Source organism: Triticum aestivum, chromosome 5B (genome assembly GCF_018294505.1).
Source record: "Triticum aestivum cultivar Chinese Spring chromosome 5B, IWGSC CS RefSeq v2.1, whole genome shotgun sequence".
Lineage (NCBI taxonomy): Eukaryota > Viridiplantae > Streptophyta > Magnoliopsida > Poales > Poaceae > Triticum > Triticum aestivum.
This window is the reverse complement of record NC_057807.1, coordinates 422,611,249-422,638,106: the sequence shown is the minus strand read 5'-3', so window position 1 is coordinate 422,638,106 and position 26,858 is coordinate 422,611,249. Positions and strand designations below refer to the sequence as shown.

Below are 26,858 nucleotides of genomic sequence, written 5' to 3'. Positions count from 1 at the left end.
TATGACAAGATTAAATGGTCCTTTTGTAGGATCTTGAAGTATGTCTAGAGGGGGGTGATTAGACTACTTGACCAATTAAAAACTTAACCTTTTCCCAATTTTAGTCTTTGGCGCAGATTTTAGCTATCTTAGCACAAGTCAAGCAATCTTCACACAATTCAAGCAAGCATGCAAAGAGTATATGAGCAGCGAAAAGTAAAGCATGCAACTTGCAAGAATGGGAAGAGTTTGGAGAATTCAAACGCAATTGGAGACACGGATGTTTTTGTCGTGGTTCCGATAGGTGGTGCTATCGTACATCCACGTTGATGGAGACTTCAACCCACGAAGGGTAACGGTTGCGCGAGTCCATGGAGGGCTCCACCCACGAAGGGTCCACGAAGAAGCAACCTTGTCTATCCCACCATGGTCGTCGCCCCACGAAGGACTTGCCTCACTAGCGGTAGATCTTCACGAAGTAGGCGATCTCCTTGCCCTTACAAACTCCTTGGTTCAACTCCACAATCTTGTCGGAGGCTCCCAAGTGACACCTAGCCAATCTAGGAGACACCACTCTCCAAGAAGTAACAAATGGTGTGTTGATGATGAACTCCTTGCTCTTGTGCTTCAAATGATAGTCTCCCCAACACTCAACTCTTTCTCACAGGATTTGGATTTGGTGAAAAGAAGATTTGAGTGGAAAGCAACTTGGGGAAGGCTAGAGATCAAGATTCATATGGTAGGAATGGAATATTTTGGCCTCAACACATGAATAGGTGGTTCTCTCTCAGAAATGGTAAGTAGGAAGTGTAGGCTTGTTCTGATGGCTCTCTCCACGAATGAAGAGGAGGTGGAGGGGTATATATAGCCTCCACACAAAATCTAACCGTTGCACACAATTTACCAATCTCGGTGGGACCGAATCAACAAACTCGGTCAGACCGATTTAGTAAACCTAGTGACCGTTAGGATTTTCGGTGGGACCGACATGCAACTCGGTAGGACCAATATGGTTAGGGTTAGGGCATAACGTAATCTCGGTGAGGCCGATTACACAAACTCGACAAGACCGATTTTGGTAATAAGCTAACCAGAGAGTTGGTCAGGTAAACTCGGTGGGACCTGTTCGCTCATTTCGGTGGGACCGAAATGTTATGAAAAGGAAACAAAGAGTTTACATTGCAATCTCGGTGGGACCGATCGCTCATCTCGGTGGTACCGAAATGTTACGAAGGGAAACAGAGAGATTACAATCCCATCTCGGTGAGACCGAGATCCCTATCGGTGAAACCGATTTGCCTAGGGTTTGTGGCAGTGGCTATGACATATGAACTCGGTGGCGCTGGGTAGAAAGAATCGGTGGGGTCGAGTTTGACTTTAGGTTTGGGTCATATGTGGATATGAGTAAGTAGTTGAGGGTTTTTGGAGCATATCACTAAGCACTTGAAGCAAGAAACTCATTAAGCAACACCTCATCCCTCCTTGATAGTATTGGTTTTTCCTATAGACTCAATGTGATCTTGGATCACTAAAATATAAAATGTAGAGTCCTGAGCTTTTGAGCTTGAGCCAATCCTTTTATCCTTAGTATTTTGAGGGATCCACTTTCCTCATCCATACCATGCCATTCATTGAGCTTTTCCTGAAATGTTCATCTTGGAATGATGTTAGCTCAATGAGCTATATGTTGTTAGGAATTACCAAAACCACCTAGGGATAGTTGCACTTTCAATCTCCCCCTTTTTGGTAATTGATGACAACATATAGATCAAAGCTTCGACAAATGATAATAAGATTGAGAGACATCGTCGCTTTGAGAAGTATGTGATAAGCAAGAGCTCCCCCTAAATTTGTGCATAGTTTTAAGATTTGCTTTGGACTGCAAATGCACAAGGAGTTAGGCGCATGGGTTACTCTTCCATGTCCATATATCTTGGTGGAGCGCTCAAAATAATAAAGATTGAATACATGCACTCATCACCAAGCAAAGTGAATGATCATATAGAGATAAATGGGATAATGTCATCCAACAGGCATAAATGTAGCATATGATCAACCACATGATCATCATTGTATCACACAGGCAATAAAGTAGTATCTCAAGCAAGCAAAAGCAAATAAATTTCAACCACAAAGACAAGAGAGAACAAAAGCAAACTCTCTCTCTCTCTCGAAGCCTATGATCTATACATTTTTCTTCCCCTTTGGCAACAAGTTACCAAAAAGTTCATAGAAAATGCATAGTACTAGATTGACTCTTAGGCTTGACCTTGATGTGGTGGTGTAGATATGAATCCAAGGACGAAGGCTTCAGTTGATGTGGATGGAGCTGGAGGAGTAGATGCTGGAGCTGGTTGCACTGGAGCTGTAGCTGGTGCAGATGTAGTGGCTCTGGTGTCTGTCACTGGCACTGCAACTGATCTCTGAGCTCTAGGCACTCTGGAAAATGCATTAGTGGTTGTCTTGCCCTTCCTCTCCTGCATATCATCCTGAAGTTGCTCCACAACAGACTGGATCTCAGTTACTTTCACATCTAAGTCATAGAACTTTTGTTGCATGATTCTTTCCAAGCTCTCCTGGTTTTGAGTTAGGGTGGCCAACCCTTTCTCAATCCTCAGAGTTGATGCTATTAAGTAACCAAGCCGATCCTGCTTGCTCTTCAGAAAGTACTCAGATGCCTCTTCCATTGTTGGCATCTTGGCAACCTTCTCCTTCTTTGCCTTCTCCTTCTTTGCTTGAGCATGCACAGAAGATGGTTCATCTTCATTCATAACCACTTGGTTATCCTCAAAGTCTGGATAGATAGCAAAGTGTTCCTTATCCAACAAGTATGTGCCTGTGCCCATCTTGGAGTTGATCAGCTCCTGGATCTGTGGGGCATATCCACAGCTTCTCTTCTGGTCTGCTGCTGTCCTCTTGATAGTCTCAACTATGAGGCTCATGACCTTGAACTTCTGTGGCACATCAAATAAGTGTAGCAAGTTTATTGCATGGCCTCTGATCATGTTGTGGTCACCTGACTTGGGCAAGAGAGTGTGCCTAAGGATCCAGATAATCATTGGCAATCCTGATAGAAGATAATGTACAGATCCAAACTTATGAGTTTCAAGAGCTTTATCTGGGATCTCCTTGTACATGTGTGACATAGAATTGTGATCCATCTTCTTCTTGTCATAGAAATCCAAGTCATCTTCACTCTCCTTAGGTGCATTGATCAGATTTGCCCATTCTTCAATAGTTGATTGGTACCTTGTACCTTCAGACATCCAAACTATTCTGCCATCAGGATAAAAGTGAGCTGTGGAGTAGAATTGCATTATGAGCTCATCATTCCACTTTGTGAACTTCTGTCCAACAAAGTCATCAACTCCACATCCCTTGAAGCTGTCAAACACACCTGGGTAGTGTTCCTCATTCTCCTTCATGTATTTCCAGTCCACCCACCTCATGTCACAAACTATAGATTTCTTGTCCAGCAGTACAGTCTCATAGAAATCCTGTTGTTCCTTAGTGTGGAACCTGTAGTCAACAGCAGCCCTTCTCCTGATTGCATAAGGATCAGACATTCTCCACTGTCTGAGCCCTGCATCCTTCCTTAGCTTCATGTTCTCAGCCACTGCATGAGCATCATTGTGGTCTGGATCTTAGGTTTTAGCTTTCTCAGAACTTGTCCTTCATCTTCTTCTTCCTCAGCAACTTCAGGCACTAGGGCCTTGTTCTTTTCAGCAGCTGGTATGTTCCTGGTGTTCCTCTTAGGTGCAGTATTGGGCTTGAAGGCAGCTTTGGGTGCTTCCTTGGGCTTTGATGATGCAGCCCCTGACCTAATAGCATCACCCATAAACTTTTGAGCCTTGGGTGCTGGAGCAGCAGCTTCTTCTTCCTCTTCCTCTTCCTCTTCCTCTTCCATCATGGAAGGCTGTCCAACAACTCTGGCCATGGTCTTCTTGACCCTTTCCTTCCTCTTCTTCCCTTCTGCAGCAGCCTCTTTGGGATCAGATTTCTCAGGAACTTGAGTTGATGCTCTGACTTTCAGCATAGGTGTCCTCTTGGCAGGGACTTTCCTGTTTAGTCCTGGCTTGGTGGCTGCAGCTATGCCATATTCCTTCTTGAGCACTTTCCTGGAGGTGGCCTCATCCTCTTCTGCCACATAGTCTTCATCCTCACAGTCTGAGGTTCTCTTCTTTCTGGCCATGGTGGCAGCTTTGGGCAAGTTGCTTGGGGTGCTCCTGCTGCCATCATCTGAGGTGCTAGAGGGACTAGTGCCCTCACTCATATGAACCTACTCCTCTTTCCTGTTCTGGCTGTCACTTTGGTCAGACATACTGCAAACACTGACTGCTGACCCTGTGAATAGATATAGATGAGATAGAATGGATGAGCATCACAAAATACAAAGGTTTTTGCAAAAGAATGATTCAAAAACTTAGTTTTAGTTTTCCACAGAAAGCATTTCGGATCAACCAATTTGTAAACTCGGTGATACCGAAGCAGCTTTTGGAACCTAAACTAGTGTACTCGGTCAGACCGAGTCACAGTTCGGTGGCACCAAGACTGCTAGGGTTTCATAGAGTCCTGAACTTGGTCACACCGATTTGCAATTCTCGGTCAGACCGAGAATCACTTGTGCAATGGCCTTAGCCGAATCGGTGGAACCGAGTTTTACAACTCGGTGGGTCCGAGATGGTTTCGGCGGAAACCTAACCCTAAATTTCCAATTCACTTCTAATCTATGGATTGTTTTGACTGGATAGAATCGTTTCAATCGTGGCAAGAATCATGATGAACACAATGTGCTAGGAATCGGACGGGGATAGCACTGTGATCGAGTCCATACCCTAGCTTGGCGATGAACTCGCTACGGCGACAACGGCGGGGTTGAATTCCGTTGACGGCGGCGGAAACCAGCGACTAGAGGCGGCTGGCGACGAAGTCGACGATCCGGAGACCTTGGAGGCAGAGCGAGCTATGCGCGGGCGAAGGGGTTTGGAGAAAGTTTCCAAATTTTTGCCTGTGAGTATATATAGCCCGACCCTGTCGGTGTGACCGAGTGGAACAACTCGGTGGCACCGAGATGCATAACTGTTGACAGTTACAGCAACTCGGTGAGACCGAAAAGTTCAAACCGGTTGCACCGAGATTGAAAACCTAGATCGACTTAGTGATCTCGGTATGACCGAAATGGAAGAATCGGTCAGCCCGAAATGCACAAAGAAGTTTTGGAAGTTTAAGTCTATGACGAATCGGGGACTCCGAGTGCTCCTCACACAGAGTGGTTCGAATCTGACTTGATCAAATTTTGTGATGTAGCATGAATAGAGTTTTAGACAAAAAAAGCATAGATAGCTAGAGAAGGTTCTTAGGCATTCTTGTTCATCCACTTGGCAAAAGAAAAGAAGCCAGACAAGAAAAATTACAAGTGGACGTGTTACACCCACGATGCAGCTATATCTCCCACGTGTCGAAGCACGACTTAGAGGCATAACCGCATTGTGGTTTTGTCGTAAGAAGGGTCATCTTCACACAATCCCATGTAATGAACAAGAATGGGATAAAGAGTTGGCTTACAATCGCCACTTCACACAATGAACATATAAATCATACATCATTCAGAGTACACACATATGTCCGACTACGGACGAAGCCAAAAGACAAGAAGATAACCCAACTGCTAGATCCCCGATCGTCCCAACTGGGCTCCACTACTGATCAACATGAAACGAAACATAGCAACAACTAAGATCTTCATTGAGCTCCCATCTGAGCTCGGTTGCATCATCTGCACTGGTTTCATCGGCACCTGCAACTGTTGTGATAGTATCTTGTGAGTCACGAGGACTCAACAATCTCAAAACCCACGAGATCAAGACTATTTAAGCTTATGGGTAGGAAGTGGTAAAGTGGTGAGGTTGCAGCAGCGACTAAGCATATATGGTGGCAAACATACGCAAATAAGAGAGAGAAGAGAGCAAAAGGAATGGTCGTGAACTAGCAATGATCAAGAAGTGATCCTGAACTCCTACTTACGTCAAACATAACCCAAAACCGTGTTCACTTCCCGGACTCCGCCGAAAAGAGACCATCACGGCTACGCACGCGGTTGATGCATTTTGAATCAGATCTGGTGTCAAGTTATCTACAACCATACATTAACAAATTCCCATCTACCTCATAACTGCGGGCACGGCTTTCGAAAGATAATATACCCTGCAGGGGTGTCCCAACTTAGCCCATCACAAGTTCTCACGGTCTAGGAAGGATATACCTTCTCCCCGGAAGACCCGATTAGCCTCGGAATCCCGGTTCGCAAGACATTTCGACAATGGTAAAACAAGACCAGCAAGACCACCCGTTGTGCCGACAAATCCCGATAGGAGCTGCACATATCTCGTTCTCAGGGCACACCGGATAAGCGAAGCGTACAGGTACCGACGTAATCCAAGTTGCCAAGGAATGGTCCCGCACGGTGCTCTAGTTTGGACCAACACTCGGAGGAGCACTGGCCCGGGGGGGGGGGTAAATAAAGATGACCCTTGAGTCTGTAGAACCCAAGGGAAAAAGGCTTAGGTAGGCAACTGGTAAAACCAAGGTTGGGCCTTGCTGGAGGAGTTTTATTCAAAGCGAACTGTCAAGGGGGTCCCATAAATCACCCAACCGCGTAAGGAACGCAAAATCCGGGAACATAACACCAGTATGACGGAAACTAGGGCGGCAAGAGTGGAACAAAACACCAGGCATAAGGCCGAGTCTTCCACCCTTTACCAAGTATATAGATGCATTAATAATATAAGAGATATTGTGATATCCCAACATAATCCTGTCCATCATGAACCAATCTTCAACTTCACCTGCAACTAACAATGCTATAAGAGGGGCTGAGCAAAGCGGTAACATAGCCAAACAACGGTTTGCTAGGAAGGGTGAAAAGGTTAGAGGCTGACATGGCAATATGAGAGGCATGGTAAACAAGTGATAGGTAGCGCAGCATAGCGATAGAACGGAGCAACTAGCAAGCAAAGATAGAAGTGATGTCGAGGGTAATAGTCATCTTCCTGAAATCCCGCCAGGAAGAAGAACGAGTCCATGAAGAAGACAAACAGACGTAGTCGAACGAATCCTCACAACTCCAGAACGAAACCGAAGCTAATGAGAGAAGTAAACCGGAAAGAAGCAAACAACATGGTAAACACACGAGCATAAACATGGCATGATGCACAAACAAGTATGATGCATGTCCGATTTAATGAGGCATGACATGGCAAAGTGCAACAAACAATACTACAAGTTAAGTGGAGCTCAATATGCAACGAGTTGCATATTGACGAAACACCACATCAATTATTTAGTTCTCTCTTGTTTAAGTTACCAAACAATATTAAATGTTGTTAAGCATGGCAAGAGGTGAAGCATAATTGAACTAACTATTTAGGCAAGTTTAAATGAGGCTGGAAATAACAAACAACAATTCCGGAAAATCCCCATATGTCATTTAGCAATTTAATGCAAACACAGTTTTAACCATTTTAAATGTTGTTAACATGATGCGGATGACATAATGCAAGTTTTATGCATTTTTTATGAAAACGTTGACATGAGCATGTTACGAGGCATTTGGTCACCATGGCGGAACGAAAAGGGTGCCACGGCGGCGAAACAAAAATGGTGCCACGGCAACATATCCGAAAATGATGCCACGGCAACATATCCGAAAATGATGCCACGGCAACATATCAGTTCCGGTAGCTCACGGAGATATCGGTGCACAAGAAGTGGGCGTGAGCGTGTCATGCAAGGATGGTGGGGTGCTCCCGGCTACCGGGTTCCCACGTGTCGGTGGCATGGCAAAGAGCGACAATTCGGACGCGGTGCACACACAAGCATCTCATACAACACACATTCATTCGGTCCACGGTTGATCGTCTCGGGGCTTATACCTCCGAAGCGTGCATTCGGGGCGGTTCCAAAATCGTCGAGGGAAGTAGTCGTTCACGGGTCATAGTGGAAGTAGTTGTACACGCGACAGTAGTGGAAGTAGACGTTCACGGGTCGTCGTGGGAAGTAGCCGTACACGGCATCGGTAGTGGTACACCATTGGAGACGTACACGTTCCGTAGATGAACTTGGCGCTCGTGGTACACGGGTCTTCGGGCGACGGTAGATGTACACGGCAATCATAGTGGTACTATGCGTCGGTTGTCGTGGTACTTGAATAATCCACGGAGACGGTACTTGACGATCCAGGTGACACCAGGCACACATCCACGGAATCTTCAGACTTGGTTTTCCCGTGCATGACTCCACGGGTCCTAGGGAAACTCGGCGATGGCCAGCAGGAATAGTGATGGGGTCGCAGCACCATGGGGACCGGGAGGAGCTCGGCTCCGCTCGGGCGTTGCAGGCAGATGGTGGAGGAGATGCGCGGGCGAGGTGGCTCTTGGTCACCGTAGAGGAAGCAGAGGACCGCGCGGGTCCGGCGACGACGGAGAACGGCAAGAGGGCGGCGCAGGAACATGGCAGCAGCTTGGCCAGGGAACGACGGAGGCAGCGGCGGTCGCTGGAGAGGGGCTTGGCGCGGCGGGGACGAGCTCGGCGTCCATGGCGGCATCCATGGCGAGGTGGCGCTGAGTCGAGGCGCTCGGGCTGCAGGAGGCGAACGGCGGAGGTCCTGGCACGGCCGCAGGCGACGGAGGAGGGAAGGCGTCGCGGCGGAGAGGATGGGGCCACGCGCGGGGTGGCCCTCCTGGGGGTCGCCGACGGCGGCGGGTGGCGATGGGGACGCGGGGGAGAAGGAAGGGCGAGGCCTTGGGCGGAGGCGGAGGCGCGAGGAAGATGGGGATCGAGCAAGGAGGGAGGAGCGGTCGAGCGTGGCTCCTTGCGCTGGCTGTGCGCGATGGGGAACGAGAAGAAGGTGGCGGCGCAGGAGGGAGAGATCGAGGGAAAGAGATGTGTGGGATCGGGCTAGGGTTAGAGGCCTAGAGGGGGCGGCTGGGCCTTGGGCCATGGAGAAGCTGGGCTGCGGATGGGCCTAGATGGCCTAGCTGCAGGTTGCGGCTGGGCTCTCTCTCACTACTCTTTTATTTTCCAAAACAAAAAATACCAAAGAGGAAAAGAAGAGGAAAGGAAGTGTTTGGGATAGCATTTACGCATGGGGTAATTTTCCCGGACTCGCAAAAATATGCTCGTTCTAAGAAAAATAGAAAGGCCATGATTGAAAGATTTAAATTCAAACTCATTTGAATTTAATTCAAATGGGTTTGAATAAGAAGTGGAGTTTCAAAGGTCCAAAAATGTTCGGATTTTTGGTGGAGCTCCGGAAAATGATGAAAGAAATTATGGACAAGGTTGGAGACCAAGAATTGAGATAACAAAGGCATGGGATATTGCAAGTGGGTTATGGTTAATTCCAAATAAATGGAATAATTTTATTATAGCTCCCTAATAATATTGAGAGGCTTTAATATGTTATAAAGAGAAATCACAAGTGAATTCCCTCGATTTAAATGGATCGAAAAATCCATACAATTTATCTAGAAGAGTTATAAAAATTAATGATATGATGGCATGAAGAAACGATGCAATGCAAAAATAAAAGAGCAAGCACAAAAGAAACACACGGCGAAACTCGGAATAGCTGGAAGTCTTCTGGAGCGTCGGTCTCGGGGCGTCACAACACTCCACCACTACGAGAGGATCTCGTCCCGAGATCTAGGATGGCACCGGAGGGAAACGGAAGAGGAAGAGAAGAGGTAAAACTAAGTTGCTTCTTCGACCAATGAGTGAAACCAAAGAACCTTGAGAAGTTGAGCAATTTAAAAGAAAGAGTACAACAGAGATGAACGAGATTGCGAACAATCCGTTAGAAAAGAGGAACAAAGAACATTAGAACTTGAAGGTTGCAAAGACATGAATCAAGAGTTTAATGGACAAGATAGAATTCGAAACCACTCTGGTTAAAATAAGATGAGAGAGGAAGAATTCAGGCAGCACTCCGGTTGAACATGGAGGGAATAGAACATGAACTTGAGAAGATGGGATGATTCTTGATGAAATCAACAACACACTGCTTCCGGAACTATTGAAAGAATGGCACAAGGGGTAAGAAGGATTTCAGACATCACTCCGATTGAAAAGAGACGCATGACTTGATAAGATGAAAAGAATTTGAAGAGATGACACAACACTCCGGTTAGATGGATAAGCACGAAAAGAACACGATCCTCAATACGAGAAGATGAGTGAAGAGAGCAACATCACAATGCCTCCGGAACGAAAGAATAGAAGCTAGATTGTTGGGATAAAGGAACGGAGAAGAAAATGCCAACTTCTACCACAAATGAGCTTGGAAAGCATCCTTGCAAAGAAGAATTGAACGGAGTTGTTGGAAAATCAACAATGAAAAGCACAAGCTTGTTGTGGGCTTATGGCAAACATCTCAAAATGATGAGGTGACAACCGGCCACTAACAGAAACAATTGATTGCTTGAGACCAATGAAGAGATGAAAACTGCTTTTGCCGAGAGGATAGGAGAAAACTTGGATCATTGATAAGCACCACAATAGGAACATTCCTTAGGTAAGGCTTTTAGGTGAAATATGACACAAGATAACTCCAACGAAGAGATTGATGGATTTAAAATACCTCATTCTTGACAACATGTGAATCGTGAAACAAGAATGGAAATTGTCAAGAATGATATAACACCGTCTCAAAAGATAAGGTAGAAAGAATTGCACTTCAAAATGCAAGAAGAAGAATACTTGAACTCCTCAAAACAAAACGTGTGTTGAACACCATGTTTATTTTTAGAGTATAGCTTGGCTGATCTTAACTTCAAGAGAAATCTTGAAGAACAATTGAAGAATGAAAAGAATCCTTGACGAACCACCATGTAGAGCCTCCATGAAGAACTCCGGTAATAAAAGAATGATAGAAAGAAAGAGAAGTTGAGAACACAAGGTGAAGCCTTGCGATGATTTAGATGGAGCTTCGCAACGAGATAACCGAGAAAACTTGGAACTCCGGAAAAGAAAAGATGAAGCACTAGAGCCGAGAATTACTTCATCATGAACAATCTCCGGAGGAAAAGAATTGAATCACCTCGAGGAAATAAGAATAAGATTTATTGTATGCTTATCCTTCATCAAATTAAATTGATGACAAGCAATGAATTTGGCATACTACTTATTCCCGTGGAAAGGATTAAGAGAGATATAGCGTAAACTTAAGAAGGTATTGATGGAACCACCGGTGGGATTTGGAAACAACAAATGAATTAACATGATAACAAGAGAAAAGGAATCTTGAACGAACCACCGTAAGAATTGAAAATGGAAGTAGCAAAGGCACAATTCACCAGGAAGAGTTGGAAAACGAATGAAGATACTTGAGGGGATTTAGATACATGAGAACGAAGAGATCATGAACTGATTAGAGGGTATTTGGACGATGCACCGGAAGAATTCAAGAACGAGAGTTGAAAGCTGAGAATGAAGAATTATGACATTATGGCCTTCGTAGGAAAGAAACGGAAACAACTCATGAAATGCTCCGGATGGTTGAAAAGAATTCTCACAATCGAAAACAATTATGAAAGGATGGTAAAAAGCTAGAACCATGAATCTTGAAGAGAATGGAGCAAGATTTAAGAGAAATCCTTCTTCGGTCTTCAAATGTTGAGAATGATGACAAGAACCACCAAAATTGTTGAGGCACTTCGGAACAAAGAAGAATAGAAATGATGAACCAACGCTGAAAATATTTTGAAAGCGATCTTGGAGAAAGAATATGACTGATGAAAATTCATTCTTACGTCAAACTTGGAAATGAATTTGAGAACCGCTCCTGATAATTAGAAGAGTCGGGTAAGATCCTGGGAAAAGACCTGTGGGTTAGGGCCCACTCAAAAGGAAAACACCGTTGAACGATTGATTGAAAAGGGGGGATTGCACCGGTTGAATTAAATGGCTTGAATGAGATAACAACCTCAAAATAATTTGGACGGATTGAGAATGGAAAGACGGGCCTTCTGAGATATATTCAACACTCGAGAACGAAGGAATAGCGAGAATTGAATGATTAAGAGATACACCAGCATAAGAAAGCACTTGAAATGAGAAAAAGAATATGATCAACACCGAAAGCTTGAGTTAAATCCACTGGAGAAGAAAACGAGAACGAAGAATGATGAACTTGAAGCTCCGTTAGTATCTCCCTGAGAATCACCGGATAAGAACATTGACGGAAAAGAACGGAGAGACTTCCCATCAATAAAATGGATACCCGATTAAGAAATCTAAGTCCTTGAAGTTAAGGGTGGGAGGGCGGGAAAACAAAGGCAACTTGGGACGGATGAAACAAACACCGTTGAGAAAAACTTGGAAATGATCTTGCAGATGGGGAGAAATCTTCTTGAAGAGAAGCGCACCGGTTGGAAAAGAATTAACATGACGACCTCGATGATCAAGAAGGATTAGTATTCACATAGCAATATGAGAAAACCGTTTAGGAAAGGTATGGATCCAACATTTGACTTCGAAGCAACTCGATTACCACAACTCAAAACAAAACAAAGGATTTGGCTTGCAGAATAAGCCGGAACAAACATATGATAGAGATTTCGTTCGAAGTTTTCGTGGTGGGGCCCACACGGGCTCGAGTGTACAGCACCATCATGTACAAGGCAGTGAACATGACATACGAAGTGTCCCCGAACCAGCATAGCCAAGGGTTCTTTAAGACACAACGAGACCACTGTAAAAACGACCGTGGAAAGGCGGACCACTAGACGTCGAACCCCAATCTCATGTCATGCATCTGTCGAAAAGATATTCTAGGAGCTACTTGAATTCCCACCTATAAAACTCCCGAAACTTTCTGGTTATGCAATCTGGTGTTGGGGATACAGGGGAAGCAATATATATCTCACCCAAAACTAACAATCCCTACATCCAAGTTGTATCCATCCGTCAACACATAACCAAGAAACCTTCGGAAATCATGTACCTCAACCTTCGAAAAGCATCCGTTATACGAGCTATGGCAATACTCCCAAACTCCCGCCCCAGTACTGGGTGGCGTCGAGGTTATCTCATCAACAACTGCATAAAAGAGATTTTCGATGTCGGCAAAACTCAGGTATTCCAGAACTGCAACGATAAAATTGTGACGACAACACCTCAGAGCTCAACTCCCCGGGTCAATGCCACATAATAGACAGGAGGCACCGAGAACAATGTTCTCGTCACAAAGCCATCGGAACGATTCCAAGATACCCGCGTGATCCTAATTTTTTTTTAGTGAAATATGAGGAGAGGAAAGACAAAACATCTACGTCAGGAGACCTCACCAGAGCGACGAAGGGACTGAGGAGTAAAAAGAATCCTACTCTCCGATATATATAATCCTAAGACTCAAAACATTTTTTTGTTCTAGACTCAACAACGCCAGCAAACAATCAAGCAGGGGGCTCCTAAGTCGGGGATGGCTCTGATTACCAACTTGTTACACCCACGATGCGGCTATATCTCCCACGTGTCGAAGCACGACTTAGAGGCATAACCGCATTGTGGTTTTGTCGCAAGAAGGGTCATCTTCACACAATCCCATGTAATGAACAAGAATGGGATAAAGAGTTGGCTTACAATCGCCACTTCACACAATGAACATATAAATCATACATCATTCAGAGTACACACATATGTCCGACTACGGACGAAGCCAAAAGACAAGAAGATAACCCAACTGCTAGATCCCCGATCGTCCCAACTGGGCTCCACTACTGATCAACATGAAATGAAACATAGCAACAACAAAGATCTTCATTGAGCTCCCATCTGAGCTCGGCTGCATCATCTGCACTGGTTTCATCGGCACCTGCAACTGTTGTGATAGTATCTGGTGAGTCACGAGGACTCAGCAATCTCAAAACCCGCGAGATCAAGACTATTTAAGATTATGGGTAGGAAGTGGTAAAGTGGTGAGGTTGCAGCAGCGACTAAGCATATATGGTGGCTAACATACGCAAATAAGAGCGAGAAGAGAGCAAAAGGAACGGTTGTGAACTAGCAATGATCAAGAAGTGATCCTGAACTCCTACTCACGTCAAACATAACCCAAAACCGTGTTCACTTCCCGAACTCCGCCAAAAAGAGACCATCACGGCTACACACGCGGTTGATGCGTTTTAAATCAGATCTGGTGTCAAGTTATCTACAACCAGACATTAAAAAATTCCCATCTGCCTCATAACTGCGGGCACGGCTTTCGAAAGATAATATACCCTGCAGGGGTGTCCCAAATTAGCCCATCACAAGCTCTCACGGTCTACGAAGGATATACCTTCTCCCGGGAAGACGCGATCAGCCTCGGAATCCCGGTTCGCAAGACATTTCGACAATGGTAAAACAAGACCAGCAAGACCACCCGCTGTGCCGACAAATCCCGATAGGAGCTGCACATATCTCGTTCTCAGGGCACACCAGATAAGCGAAGCGTACAGGTACCGACGTAATCCAAGTTGCCAAGGAATGGTCCCGCACGGTGCTCTAGTTTGGACCAACACTCGGAGGAGCAATGGCCCGGGGGGTAAATAAAGATGACCCTTGAGTCTGCAGAACCCAAGGGAAAAAGGCTTAGGTAGGCAAATGGTAAAACCAAGGTTGGGCCTTGCTGGAGGAATTTTATTCAAAGCGAACTGTCAAGGGGGTCCCATAAATCACCCAACCGCGTAAGGAACGCAAAATCCGGGAACATAACACCGGTATGACGGAAACTAGGGCGGCAAGAGTGGAACAAAACACCAGGCATAAGGCCGAGTCTTCCACCCTTTACCAAGTATATAGATGCATTAATAATATAAGAGATATTGTGATATCCCAACATAATCCTGTCCATCATGAAGCAATCTTAAACTTCACCTACAACTAACAATGCTATAAGAGGGGCTGAGCAAAGCGGTAACATAGCCAAACAACGGTTTGCTAGGAAGGGTGAAAAGGTTAGAGGCTGACATGGCAATATGAGAGGCATGGTAAACAAGTGATAGGTAGCACAGCATAGCGATAGAACGGAGCAACTAGCAAGCAAAGATAGAAGTGATGTCGAGGGTAATAGTCATCTTGCCTGAAATCCCGCAAGGAAGAAGAACGAGTCCATGAAGAAGACAAACGGACGTAGTCGAATGAATCCTCACAACTCCGGAACGAAACCGAAGCTAACGAGAGAAGTAAACCGGAAAGAAGCAAACAACATGGTAAACACACGAGCATAAACATGGCATGATGCACAAACAAGTATGATGCATGTCCGATTTAATGAGGCATGGCATGGCAAAGTGCAACAAACAATACTACAAGTTAAGTGGAGCTCAATATGCAACGAGTTGCATATTGACGAAACACCACATCAATTATTTAGTTCTCTCTTGTTTAAGTTACCAAACAATATTAAATGTTGTTAAGCATGGCAAGAGGTGAAGCATAATTGAACTAACTATTTAGGCAAGTTTAAATGAGGCCGGAAATAACAAACAACAATTCCGGAAAATCCCCATATGTCATTTAGCAATTTAATGCAAACACAGTTTTAACCATTTTAAATGTTGTTAACATGATGCAGATGACATAATGCAAGTTTTATGCATTTTTTATGAAAACGTTGACATGAGCATGTTACGAGGCATTTGGTCACCATGGCGGAACGAAAAGGGTGCCACGGCGGCGAAACAAAAATGGTGCCACGGCAACATATCCGAAAATGATGCCACGGCAACATATCAGTTCCGGTAGCTCATGGAGATACCGGTGCACAAGAAGTGGGCATGAGCGTGTCATGCAAGGATGGTGGGGTGCTCCCGGCTATCGGGTTCCCACGTGTCGGTGGCATGGCAAAGAGCGACAATTCGGACGCGGTGCACACACAAGTATCTCATACAACACACATTCATTCGGTCCACGGTTGATCGTCTCGGGGCTTATACCTCTGAAGTGTGCATTCGGGGCGGTTCCAAAATCGTCGAGGGAAGTAGTCATTCACGGGTCGTAGTGGAAGTAGTTGTACACACGACAGTAGTGGAAGTAGACGTTCACGGGTCGTCGTGGGAAGTAGTCGTACACGGCATCGGTAGTGGTACACCATTGGAGACGTACATGTTCCGTAGATGAACTTGGCGCTCGTGGTACACGGGTCTTCGGGCGACGGTAGATGTACACGGCAATCGTAGTGGTACTATGCGTCGGTCGTCGTGGTACTTGAATAATCCACGGAGACGGTACTTGACGATCCAGGTGACACCAGGCACACATCCATGGAATCTTCAGACTTGGTTTTCCCGTGCATGACTCCACGGGTCCTGGGGAAACTCGGCGATGGCCAGCAGGAATAGTGATGGGGTCGCAGCACCATGGGGACCGGGAGGAGCTCGACTCCGCTCGGGCGTTGCAGGTTGATGGTGGAGGAGATGCACGGGCGAGGTGGCTCCTGGTCACCGTAGAGGAAGCAGAGGACGGAGCGGGTCCGGCGACGACGGAGAACGGCAAGAGGGCGGAGCAGGAACATGGCAGCAGCTTGGCCAGGGAACGACGGAGGCAGCGGCGGTCGCTGGAGAGGGGCTTGGCGCGGCGGGGACGAGCTCGGCGTCCATGGCGGCATCCATGGCGAGGTGGCGCTGAGTCGAGGCGCTCGGGCTGCAGGAGGCGAATGGCGGAGGTCCTGGCACGGCCGCAGGCGACGGAGGAGGGAAGGCGTCGCGGCGGAGAGGATGGGGCCAAGCGCGGGGTGGCCCTCCTGGGGGTCGCCGACAGCGGCGGGTGGCGATGGGGACGCGGGGGAGAAGGAAGGGTGAGGCCTTGGGCAGAGGTGGAGGCGCGAGGAAGATGGGGATCGAGCGAGGAGGGAGAAGTGATCGAGCGTGGCTCCTGGCGCTGGCTGTGCGCGATGGGGAACGAGAAGAAGGTGGCGGCGCAGGAGGGAGAGATCGAGGGAAAGAGATGCGTGGGATCGGGCTAGGGTTAGAGGCCTAGAGGGGGCGGCTGGGCCTTGGGCCATGGAGAAGCTGGGCTGCGGATGGGCCTAGTTGGCCTGGCTGCAGGTTGCGGCTGGGCTCTCTCTCACTACTCTTTTATTTTCCAAAACAGAAAATACCAAAGAGGAAAAGAAGAGGAAAGGAAGTGTTTGGGATAGCATTTACGCATGGGGTAATTTTCCCGGACTCGCAAAAATATGCTCGTTCCAAGAAAAATAAAAAGGCCATGATTGAAAGATTTAAATTCAAACTCATTTGAATTTAATTCAAATGGGTTTGAATAAGAAGTGGAGTTTCAAAGGTCCAAAAATGTTCGGATTTTTGGTGGAGCTCCGGAAAATGATGAAAGAAATTATGGACAAGGTTGGAGACCAAGAATTGAGATAACAAAGGCATGGGATATTGCAAGTGGGTTATGGTTAATTCCAAATAAATGGAATAATTTTATTATAGCTCCCTAATAATATTGAGAGGCTTTAATATGTTATAAAGAGAAATCACAAGTGAATTCCCTCGATTTAAATGGATCGAAAAATCCATACAATTTATTTAGAAGAGTTATAAAAATTAATGATATGATGGCATGAAGAAACGATGCAATGCAAAAATAAAAGAGCAAGCACAAAAGAAACACACGGCGAAACTCGGAATAGCTGGAAGTCTTCTGGAGCGCCGGTCTCGGGGCGTCACGGGACGTCCTCGAATGAGTAAAATATGCAACCAACATGCTCACACAATAAAATGGCAAATGAATTATGTGGCAAAGCATGCACAACCAATTCTAGCATCTATCAAACAATTGACGATGACTAGATCATCTATATATGAGTATATTGACTTAGGAGTCAAATGAGAATATTTGATCATAGGTCATACTCATCGTTTAAGCTCAAGTGGGGTTACCACTTTTACATAGTGCATTGATGTGTTCACACCATTAGAGTTTCTTTGACTCAATTCTTAGAGTTAAGCTCCCCCTAGATGTGAGATCCCCCTCTTAGAGGGATGAACTAACCTTGGGTTTTATCGATGATGACTTCATGTAGGTGTTGAAGATGTGGATGCTCAATGTTGATGAAGATCATTTGGAGCAATCCTTTGGAGTGAGTTGCACTTTCAATACCTACACGGGTTAGTCCCACAAGGAACAAACAAGTATATCCATAGACATAGAGTGATGCACACACAAGATGATGCCATGAAAGCATTAGGTTACCTTGTCCCTTGTCTTACCAACAAGAGGGTTTGTGACTCTTTGAACTAGTGCAAGATGTGGAAGTTGATTGCACTTGTCCTTGCCATAATGATATGAGTGAAGAATGTTGGCGGAGTCACCCTCAAGAACTCTTTAGTTCTTCTTCGGGATCCACATCATCTTGATGGGAATACTTGGAGTTGTAGTCGTACTTGATGAAGTAGAACTTGACATAGTCTTGGGAACCCACTTGACCAAGGCCTTAGGAGCTTCTTCAAATGCATCAATCTCCTCTTGAAGCTTGTCCTTGCCTTTTTGCTTGTGGTCTTGTGGTGGAAGATCATCTTGAGCTTGTGTCCCCTTGAAGGAAGTAGGATCATACTTCTCTTGTTGAGGAACAAACTTCGTCTTGGGATATTGATCTTCTTCCCACTCAACTCCATTGGCATTGAGCTTTCGTTCAAAACCAACACCTTGGTTCTTCCGGTGCCTTCCTTGCTTGCATACAGTTTCCTCGAATTGCTTACTCTCGGCAGGGCTCTTGTAAACACCTTTCTCTATAATTCCCTTCAATAAGCTATTTTCTTGCTCAAGTGTAACTTGGCTAAGAGAATCATTAGTGGAATCAAGAGAACTACTAGAAGCAACAATATTGGATTTAACATGATGATTTTTACTACTAGAGGAAGAATCCTTCTTGTTTTTGTTACTAGACTTGACTTGAGGCATGTAAGTAGATAAGAGTAAACGCTTGGCAATGTAAGAAGAACTTTTCTTACAGAGATCATCATTGATTGCTTTTAAGAACTCATGCTCTTGCTCAAGGTTGAGCTTTTCAAAGCATAATTTCTCATGAGTCTTTAAAAGTTCTCGATGATCTTCTAAGATAGTTTCATGAGCTAACTTAAGAGTGTTTAGTTCTTTAGTAAGAAGCTCAATCTTCTCATTATCATTGTCATTCGTTTTATCTTGATTAGCATGATTAATTGACGTTTCATCATAGTATTCATCACTAGAGTTGTCAATAAGTAAATCATCATCACCTAACAAGTCATCTTCATCACTATTGAAATCAACATACTCGGGGTGTGTTACCTTAGGGCCTTTAGCCATGAAGCATCTTCCAAGTCCTTCATTTGGTGAATCAAATATGTCGTAGGAGTTGGTTGACACAAGTGCTAGACCGGCAACACCTTCATCTTGAGTATGTTCGGAGTCGGAGTGATAGCTTCTCTCGGAGTGATGTTCAGAGTCGGAACCGGATACCCATTCACCAACATGAGCTTGATGTCTTCGTTTTGTGTAGCTCTTTGATGACTTGTCCCTCCTTTCCGAATCCTTGCTTCTCCGGGATGTTCTTCGTTCATAACGATCATCACTACTCCTTCTCTCTCTTGGCGGTGATTCTTCTCTTCTACTTCTTCTCTTGGGAGAATCTTCTCTTCTTTTGTAGGGTGTCGTACACTCATTGGAATAGTGTCCGAGTCTCCCACAATTATAGCAATTGCGCTCTCGACTGGAAGATCTTTTGTCATTGTAGGACCTTGACTTGGAGCTTCTCTCTTTGCTTCTACTCTTGTAGAACTTGTTGAAGTTCTTCACCATTAAGCTCAATTCTTCATTGAAGGTTTGTTTCTCACTTGATGATGTAGGAGCTTCACATGAGGCTTTGTAAGCACCACTTGACTTGTTGTGAAGTTCCTCCTTATCCTTGAGTGACATCTCATGAGCAAAAATTCTTCCAATGACTTCCGTTGGCTTGAGATTCTTGTAGTTGGGCATCATTTGGATCAATATGCACACGATATCATATTTTCCATCCAATGCTCTTAGGATCTTCTTGATGATGAATTTGTCGGTCATCTCTTCACTTCCTAAGCCCGCAATCTCATTTGTGATAAGAGCAAGCCTAGAGTACATTTCAGCGACACCTTCACCATCCTTCATTTTGAACTTGTCAAGTTGACTTTGGAGCACATCCAACTTGGATTCCTTGACGGAGTCAGTACCTTCATGCATATCAATCAAAGTATCCCAAATTTCCTTTGCATTCTCAAGACGGCTGATTTTGTTGAATTCTTCGGGGCACAATTTGTTGAAGAGGATATCACAAGCTTGAGCGTTGTATTGCAGCATCTTCAACTCTTCCACGCTAGCTTCACGGTTTGGTTCTCTCCCATCAAAGAATTCACCTTGCAAGCCAATACATACAATAGCCCAAACGGCGGGGTTATGTCCGAGAATATGCATTTTCATCTTATGCTTCCAACTAGCAAAATTTATACCATGAAAGTAAGGACCTCTACAGTGATAATTTCCCTCGCTAGACGCCATACTCTCCTAGGTTGTGAAACCAAGGCTATGACCACCAAAAGTTATGGAAATCAAAGCAAATGGAGACCAAAGCTCTGATACCACTTGTAGGATCTTGAAGTATGTATAGAGGGGGGTGATTAGACTACTTGACCAATTAAAAACTTAACCTTTTCCCAATTTTAGTCTTTGGCAGATTTTAGCTATCTTATCACAAGTCAAGCAATCTTCACACAATTCAAGCAAGCATGCAAAGAGTATATGAGCAGCAGAAAGTAAAGCATGCAACTTGCAAGAATGTAAAGGGGAAGGGTTTGGAGAATTCAAACGCAATTGGAGACACGGATGTTTTTGTCGTGGTTCCGGTAGGTGGTGCTATCGTACATCCACATTGATGGAGACTTCAACCCACGAAGGGTAACGGTTGCACGAGTCCACGGAGGGCTCCACCCACGAAGGGTCCACGAAGAAGCAACCTTGTCTATCCCACCATGGTCGTCGCCCACGAAGGACTTGCCTCACTAGCGGTAGATCTTCACGAAGTAGGCGATCTCCTTGCCCTTACAAACTCCTTGGTTCAACTCCACAATCTTGTCGGAGGCTCCCAAGTGACACCTAGCCAATCTAGGAGACACCACTCTCCAAGAAGTAACAAATGGTGTGTTGATGATGAACTCCTTGCTCTTATGCTTCAAATGATAGTCTCCCCAACACTCAACTCTTTCTCACAGGATTTGGATTTGGTGGAAAGAAGATTTGAGTGGAAATCAACTTGGGGAAGGCTAGAGATCAAGATTCATATGGTAGGAATGGAATATCTTGGCCTCAACACATGAGTAGGTGGTTCTCTCTCAGAAATGGTAAGTTGGAAGTGTAGGCTTGTTCTGATGGCTCTCTCCACGAATGAAGAGGAGGTGGAGGGGTATATATAGCCTTCACACAAAATCTAACCGTTACACACAATTTACCAATCTCGGTGGGACCGAATCAACAAACTCGGTTAGACCGATTTAGTAAATCTAGTGACTGTTAGGATTTTCGGTGGGACCGACATGCAACCCGGTAGAACCGATATGGTTAGGGTTAGGGCATAACGCAATCTCGGTGAGACCGAATACACAAACTCGGTAAGACCGATTTTGGTAATAAGCTAACCAGAGAGTTGGTCAGGTAAACTCGGTGGGACCGGTTCGCTCATTTCGGTGGGACCGAAATGTTACGAAAAGGAAACAGAGAGTTTACATTGCAGTCTCGGTGGGACCGATCGCTCATCTCGGTGGTACCGAAACGTTACGAAGGGAAACAGAGAGATTACAATCCCATCTCGGTGAGACCGAGATCCCTATCGGTGAAACCGATTTGCCTAGGGTTTGTGGCAGTGGCTATGACATATGAACTCGGTGGCGCCGGGTAGAAAGAATCGGTGGGGCCGAGTTTGACTTTAGGTTTGGGTCATATGTGGATATGAGAAAGTAGTTAAGGGTTTTTGGAGCATATCACCAAGCACTTGAAGCAAGAAACTCATTAAGCAACACCTCATCCCTCCTTGATAGTATTGGCTTTTCCTATAGACTCAATGTGATCTTGGATCACTAAAATATAAAATGTAGAGTCTTGAGCTTTTGAGCTTGAGCCAATCCTTTTATCCTTAGTATTTTGAGGGATCCACTTTCCTCATCCATGCCATGCCATTCATTGAGCTTTTCCTGAAATGTTCATCTTGGAATGATGTTAGCTCAATGAGCTATATGTTGTTAGGAATTACCAAAACCACCTAGGGATAGTTGCACTTTCACCTTTTTGTTTCAGATGCTCAATTTGAAAGGATTTCCAGATAAGTGGATAGACTGGGTGATGGAAACTGTTAGGGAGGAAACGTTTGTATGAAGGTTAATGAGCATTTAGGAAAATTCTTTCTCACTCGTAAAGGATTAAGACAGGGGGATTCTTTATCACCCCTGAATTTTGATTTGGCAGCTGATGCTTTGGCTATTACCTTGGATAGTGCCAGAAAAAATGGGTTGGTCAAGGGGGTTTTGTGTGATTATGTCACAGATGGAATTAACATGCTGCAGTATGCATATGATAATATCTTTCTTCTACAGGATGATATAGATAGTGCTCATAATCTGAAATATGTTTTATGCCTCTTTGAGCAAATGTTTGGTCTAAAAATTAATTTTCATAAAAGTGAGCTCTTCCTCTTTGTGGGGGGGGGGGCAAAGATAAAAAAGATGAATATGCTAAGATATTCACTTGTCCAGTGGGTACTTTGCCTATGAAATTTTTAGGGTTGCCAGTTGATAAGAACAGGATTAGAAACAAACACTGGAAACCCCCAGAAACTAAGATGGGGAAGAAATGTGAAACCTGGCAAGGGAGATTGCTTGCAAGTGTTGGGAGGGTCACACTAATCCAATCTTCTTTGACATGGATCCCTTATTTTATGATGTCCTTTTATGGTCTACCTGTTGGGGTTAACAAACGCATGGACTTCTATAGAGTTAGGTTGCTTTGGCAGGAAGATGATAAAAAAAAGAAATATCACCTGGTTAAATGGACTGATGTCTGTAGACCCAAAGACATGGGGGGGGGCTAGGAATCCAAAATCTTGCCCATATAAACAAAGCTTTGTTATGTGAATGGTGGTGGAAAATTTATAACACAGAAGGTTTATGGCAGGAAATTATTCTAAAAAAATATCAGGGATCTAAAGCATTGGGTAACATTACAGTTAGACAAGGGGATTCCCAATTCTGGAGGGAGTTATTAAAACACAAAGATCATTTTACTTCCCTGTGCAAATTCCAGATTGGAAATGGGGGGAATACTAGATTCTGGGAAGACTGGTGGATTGGATATGCACCTTTGTGCAGGAGTTTTCCTAGATTGTACAATGTATGCTTTGATAAACAGAAAACAATTAGAGAGATTTTTGCAAAAGAAATTGAAAACATGAGTTTTAGTAGGACTTTGACAGGGGACTCAAGAGAGCTGTGGGACCACATTAAAGAGGTGTGCAGCTGGTGATTTTGAGAGAGGAAAATGATAAGGTAAAATGGACGTTGACAAAAAATGGGATATATACTGTAAAATCTTATTATAGACATCTGATAGAAAATGGGATCAAATATCCACATCTATATATGTGGAAGATCAAGATGCCTCCGAGAGTCAAAGTCTTTATGTGGCTGACTCTTAGAAACAGTATCCTCACAAAAGATAATTTGCGCCGTAGAGGATGAAAGGGAGATGATAAATGTCCATTCTGTGGCCGTGTGGAAACTATAAATCACTTATTCATTTCTTGCTCTGTAGCTAGGTTGTTGTGGAATATCCTTAAATGTGCCTTTGATTTAACTGATATACCAGGCGACTTGGATCTGGTAATGAGAATATGGGCTAAAACCTTTGGAAAGGAAGAGAGAGGTTTAGTTATGGTAGGAATTTCTGGTATTTGTTGGACTTTATGGAAATTGAGAAATAGTGTGGTTTTTGATAATAACAGGATAATGATCCATGTATACCTATTAATCTGCTTCTTAAAAACTTACATGATTGGAATATTTTGCAGAAAACCCCCGCAAGAAGTGATATGATGGAAGCAGGAGTGAAGCGAGTAGGTGAAGTTGCTGAAGAGGTATTCAAAGCAATACATGGGTGGCGTCTGGAGACTAGAAGAATTATGGGATGACCAAAAAGCTTCAAGTTTCCTCGGATCTATGTTGCTGCGATGGATGCTGGGAGGCAGCATTTCCTGCGTTTTGCTTCACTCTGCTCTTTTGTATCTTGTTTTGCTCTCCATGTAGAGGGGACTGCTTGTAGTTTGTCTACTCAAGACTGTTTGATACTATGTGGTTTCTTAAACTTTGTAATGCTGGGGCTGGGACTTGCTTCAGAGCCCAGGCCTTTATTCTCTCTATGCGACACTGCCTTTGGGGGCTTTAGGTGGGGGAGGGATGGCTCCCCCTCCTCTCCATTGGTTTAGTGCGATGCCAGAAGGGAGTTTATTAGTAGTTTAGTTTGGTTCTGTTAGTTGTAAGACTGAATGATTTCTTTTAATGAAAATCGGAGAGGGCACTCTCTTTTATCAAAAAAATGATAGCAACGAAATTGAAAAACCTGTTGTCTACCTTTACCAGTTTACAACTCAAGAGCATTAACAGATGGAGAGAATCATGTTTTATTGTTGCATTAAACTCAAGAGGATAATGCAATCTCAGCCGTGCCGTGGCCGTTGGACATGGAGTTCCCTGGGCAGGTAGCGACTTGGGCTCAGAACCAGATGTCGGCGTGCTATGTATGCGCGCCTCCAGGAAGAAGGTACGGACGTACGGTCGATCACATCCTGATGCATGCAGTGTCTCGCTTAGTCGCATCTAACTCGTACACCATTGTTGGATGAACGGCAGGGGTTTTGGATCAGCAGCGAGTGGGCAACGCGTTGGTGGGCAGTACATGCAGCTCATGCGTCGGCTATGAACGCGACGACGCGGTCCATGAGCCGCTTGGCGTTGTCGCACTCGAGCTTCCCAAGGAAGAACACGTGGCCCTCCCCCTCCAGCTCCAGCCACGCCGCCCTCCCGCGCCACCCGCTCGCGGCCACGGCCTCGTAGTACGCGCGGTTCCGCGCCGCGAGCCCGTCCTCGAGCCCCGTGGTCACCAGCATCCTCGCGCACCCGAGCCTCTCCAGCGCCGGCGATGCCAGCGGGTTCATCCTCGGGTCGTCCGCGCCGCCCACCGCCGACCCCCGGCACGCGTAGGACCAGAGGAGCCCCGTGACCTTGGCCGCGGCCGGGGGCTCCCCCTCGATCGCCGCGTTCCCGCTGAACCACGGGTGCAGCAGTATCGCGCCCTCGATTCTTGGGCCGCCGTCCCTCACGAGCATCTCGTGCGCGATGTTGGCGCCGGCGCTGTCGCCCGCGACGAACAGGCGGGAGGCGTCGCCGTGGTCGGCGATCCATTTGTCCTGCGCCGAGGCCGCCCACAGGAGCGCGGCCCAGGAGTCGTCGTAGGCGGCGGGGAGCCGGTGCTCCGGGGCCAGGCGGTAGTCGACGGACACCGCGAGGACGCCGGCCGCCGCGGCGAGGGCGTTGAGGTACTTGTGGTACGTGGGGTCGCGGGCCGACCCGATGAGGAAGGCGCCGCCGTGGAAGTAGACGACGACCGGGAGCTTCGCGGAGGCGTCCTGGAGCTTGTTGGGAAGGTAGAGGCGCACGGAGAGGCCCGTGTCCGCGTCGAGGACGACGTCCTTGGAGGTGACGCCGGTGGCCTCGTCGACGCCGGCGGGCAGGATGGTGGGATCGTTGAGGCGGTCTATCTTCCCGCTCTTGTAGATGCGGAAGCTCCCCGCCGCCTCTAGCAGCACCTCGCCGGCACCAACTGGTTCCGGGGCAGTCACCGGAGGAGCCCCACTCGTGTCTGAGGTGGAACGGACTCTCGATCGCCACAGGCCCGGGCATCTTATTTGAGGCAAGAATGTGGTCGACAAGGAAGGCCGTTGGAGTTGGGGTAACCTTCTTGTCCGATCCAGTGGTAGCCGCCGGCAAGGTCGGGTGGCCGCCCAGCCAGTGCAGGTGGTGACTCCGCTCCTGATGGTGGTGGCCATGGAGGCCGAGTGTTCTTTTTGTCCGAGTGTTTGCTTAGGCGGCCTTGGTGTAGTAACAGGCTAACAGATAAGAGCCAGGTGTTGCTTAATGCTTAGGCCGGCTTGGATGCAGTAACAGTGCTAACAGATAAGATTTTGTGTGGTGGCAAAGGTCCGGCCGTCCAAGATCATCATCATGCGATTCAGAGATGAAGATCCTTGCTGTTGTTCTTCTTCTTCCTCTGTATTGATGCTGGAGGAAGATCCTGCTTTGCCCAGACGGATGGCCCGGCCGTGGTGCTGGACCGGTCGGAAGGCTCGAGTTCTCTTTCTTTTGGAAGGGACATTTTTTGCGGTACTCAAAGTCAAAGATGGCGACGGTTGTTGCAGGTGTGTTGGATTAATGTCCATGCCCTCTCAGTGCTGATGTCAAAAAAGGAAGAAGCAGCGTGACGACAATTGTTCCGTGGTCGAAGATGATGATCTATTTGTGCCTGGTTGCAGGTCTTTCTGCTGCAGGGGTCTTCTCTCAAGATTCAGGGATGATGACACAGGGTTCCGAAGATTTTCTTATGTTATGGTTGTCTTAGGGTACTCTAGGTGTTCGTGGTCCTTTGTGTTTCTGTTTCAGTGTGCTTGTAAGGGTCAACTATTTTGTACTGTTTTGTGATTTGAATGCAAAAAATTCTATAAAAAAAAAACCGCATGCATGGACCTTACCGTCCGCGTGTGCTTCAGGACAGGCCAAGTTGCAAAAAGGACACGT

At 45.9% G+C, this 26,858-nt stretch overlaps 2 protein-coding genes across 2 annotated transcripts in view; one reads left to right on the top strand and one right to left on the bottom strand.

The window, feature by feature from the left end:
- Positions 1-24,498, top strand: part of LOC123114828 (receptor-like cytoplasmic kinase 176) — a 43,991-nt gene extending 19,493 nt beyond the window's left edge. Inside the window, exon 11 of the mRNA XM_044536226.1 lies at positions 24,080-24,498. The gene's annotated coding sequence lies outside the window, so the exon portion shown is untranslated. The remainder of the gene's footprint in view (positions 1-24,079) is intronic.
- Positions 24,499-24,672: 174 nt separating this feature from the next.
- Positions 24,673-26,165, bottom strand: LOC123112229 (probable carboxylesterase 2). The gene has a single exon (XM_044533163.1). The coding sequence runs from the start codon at positions 26,111-26,113 to the stop codon at positions 24,971-24,973; it is 1,143 nt and encodes a 380-aa protein (XP_044389098.1). The 5' UTR covers positions 26,114-26,165; the 3' UTR covers positions 24,673-24,970.
- Positions 26,166-26,858: the final 693 nt, after the last annotated feature.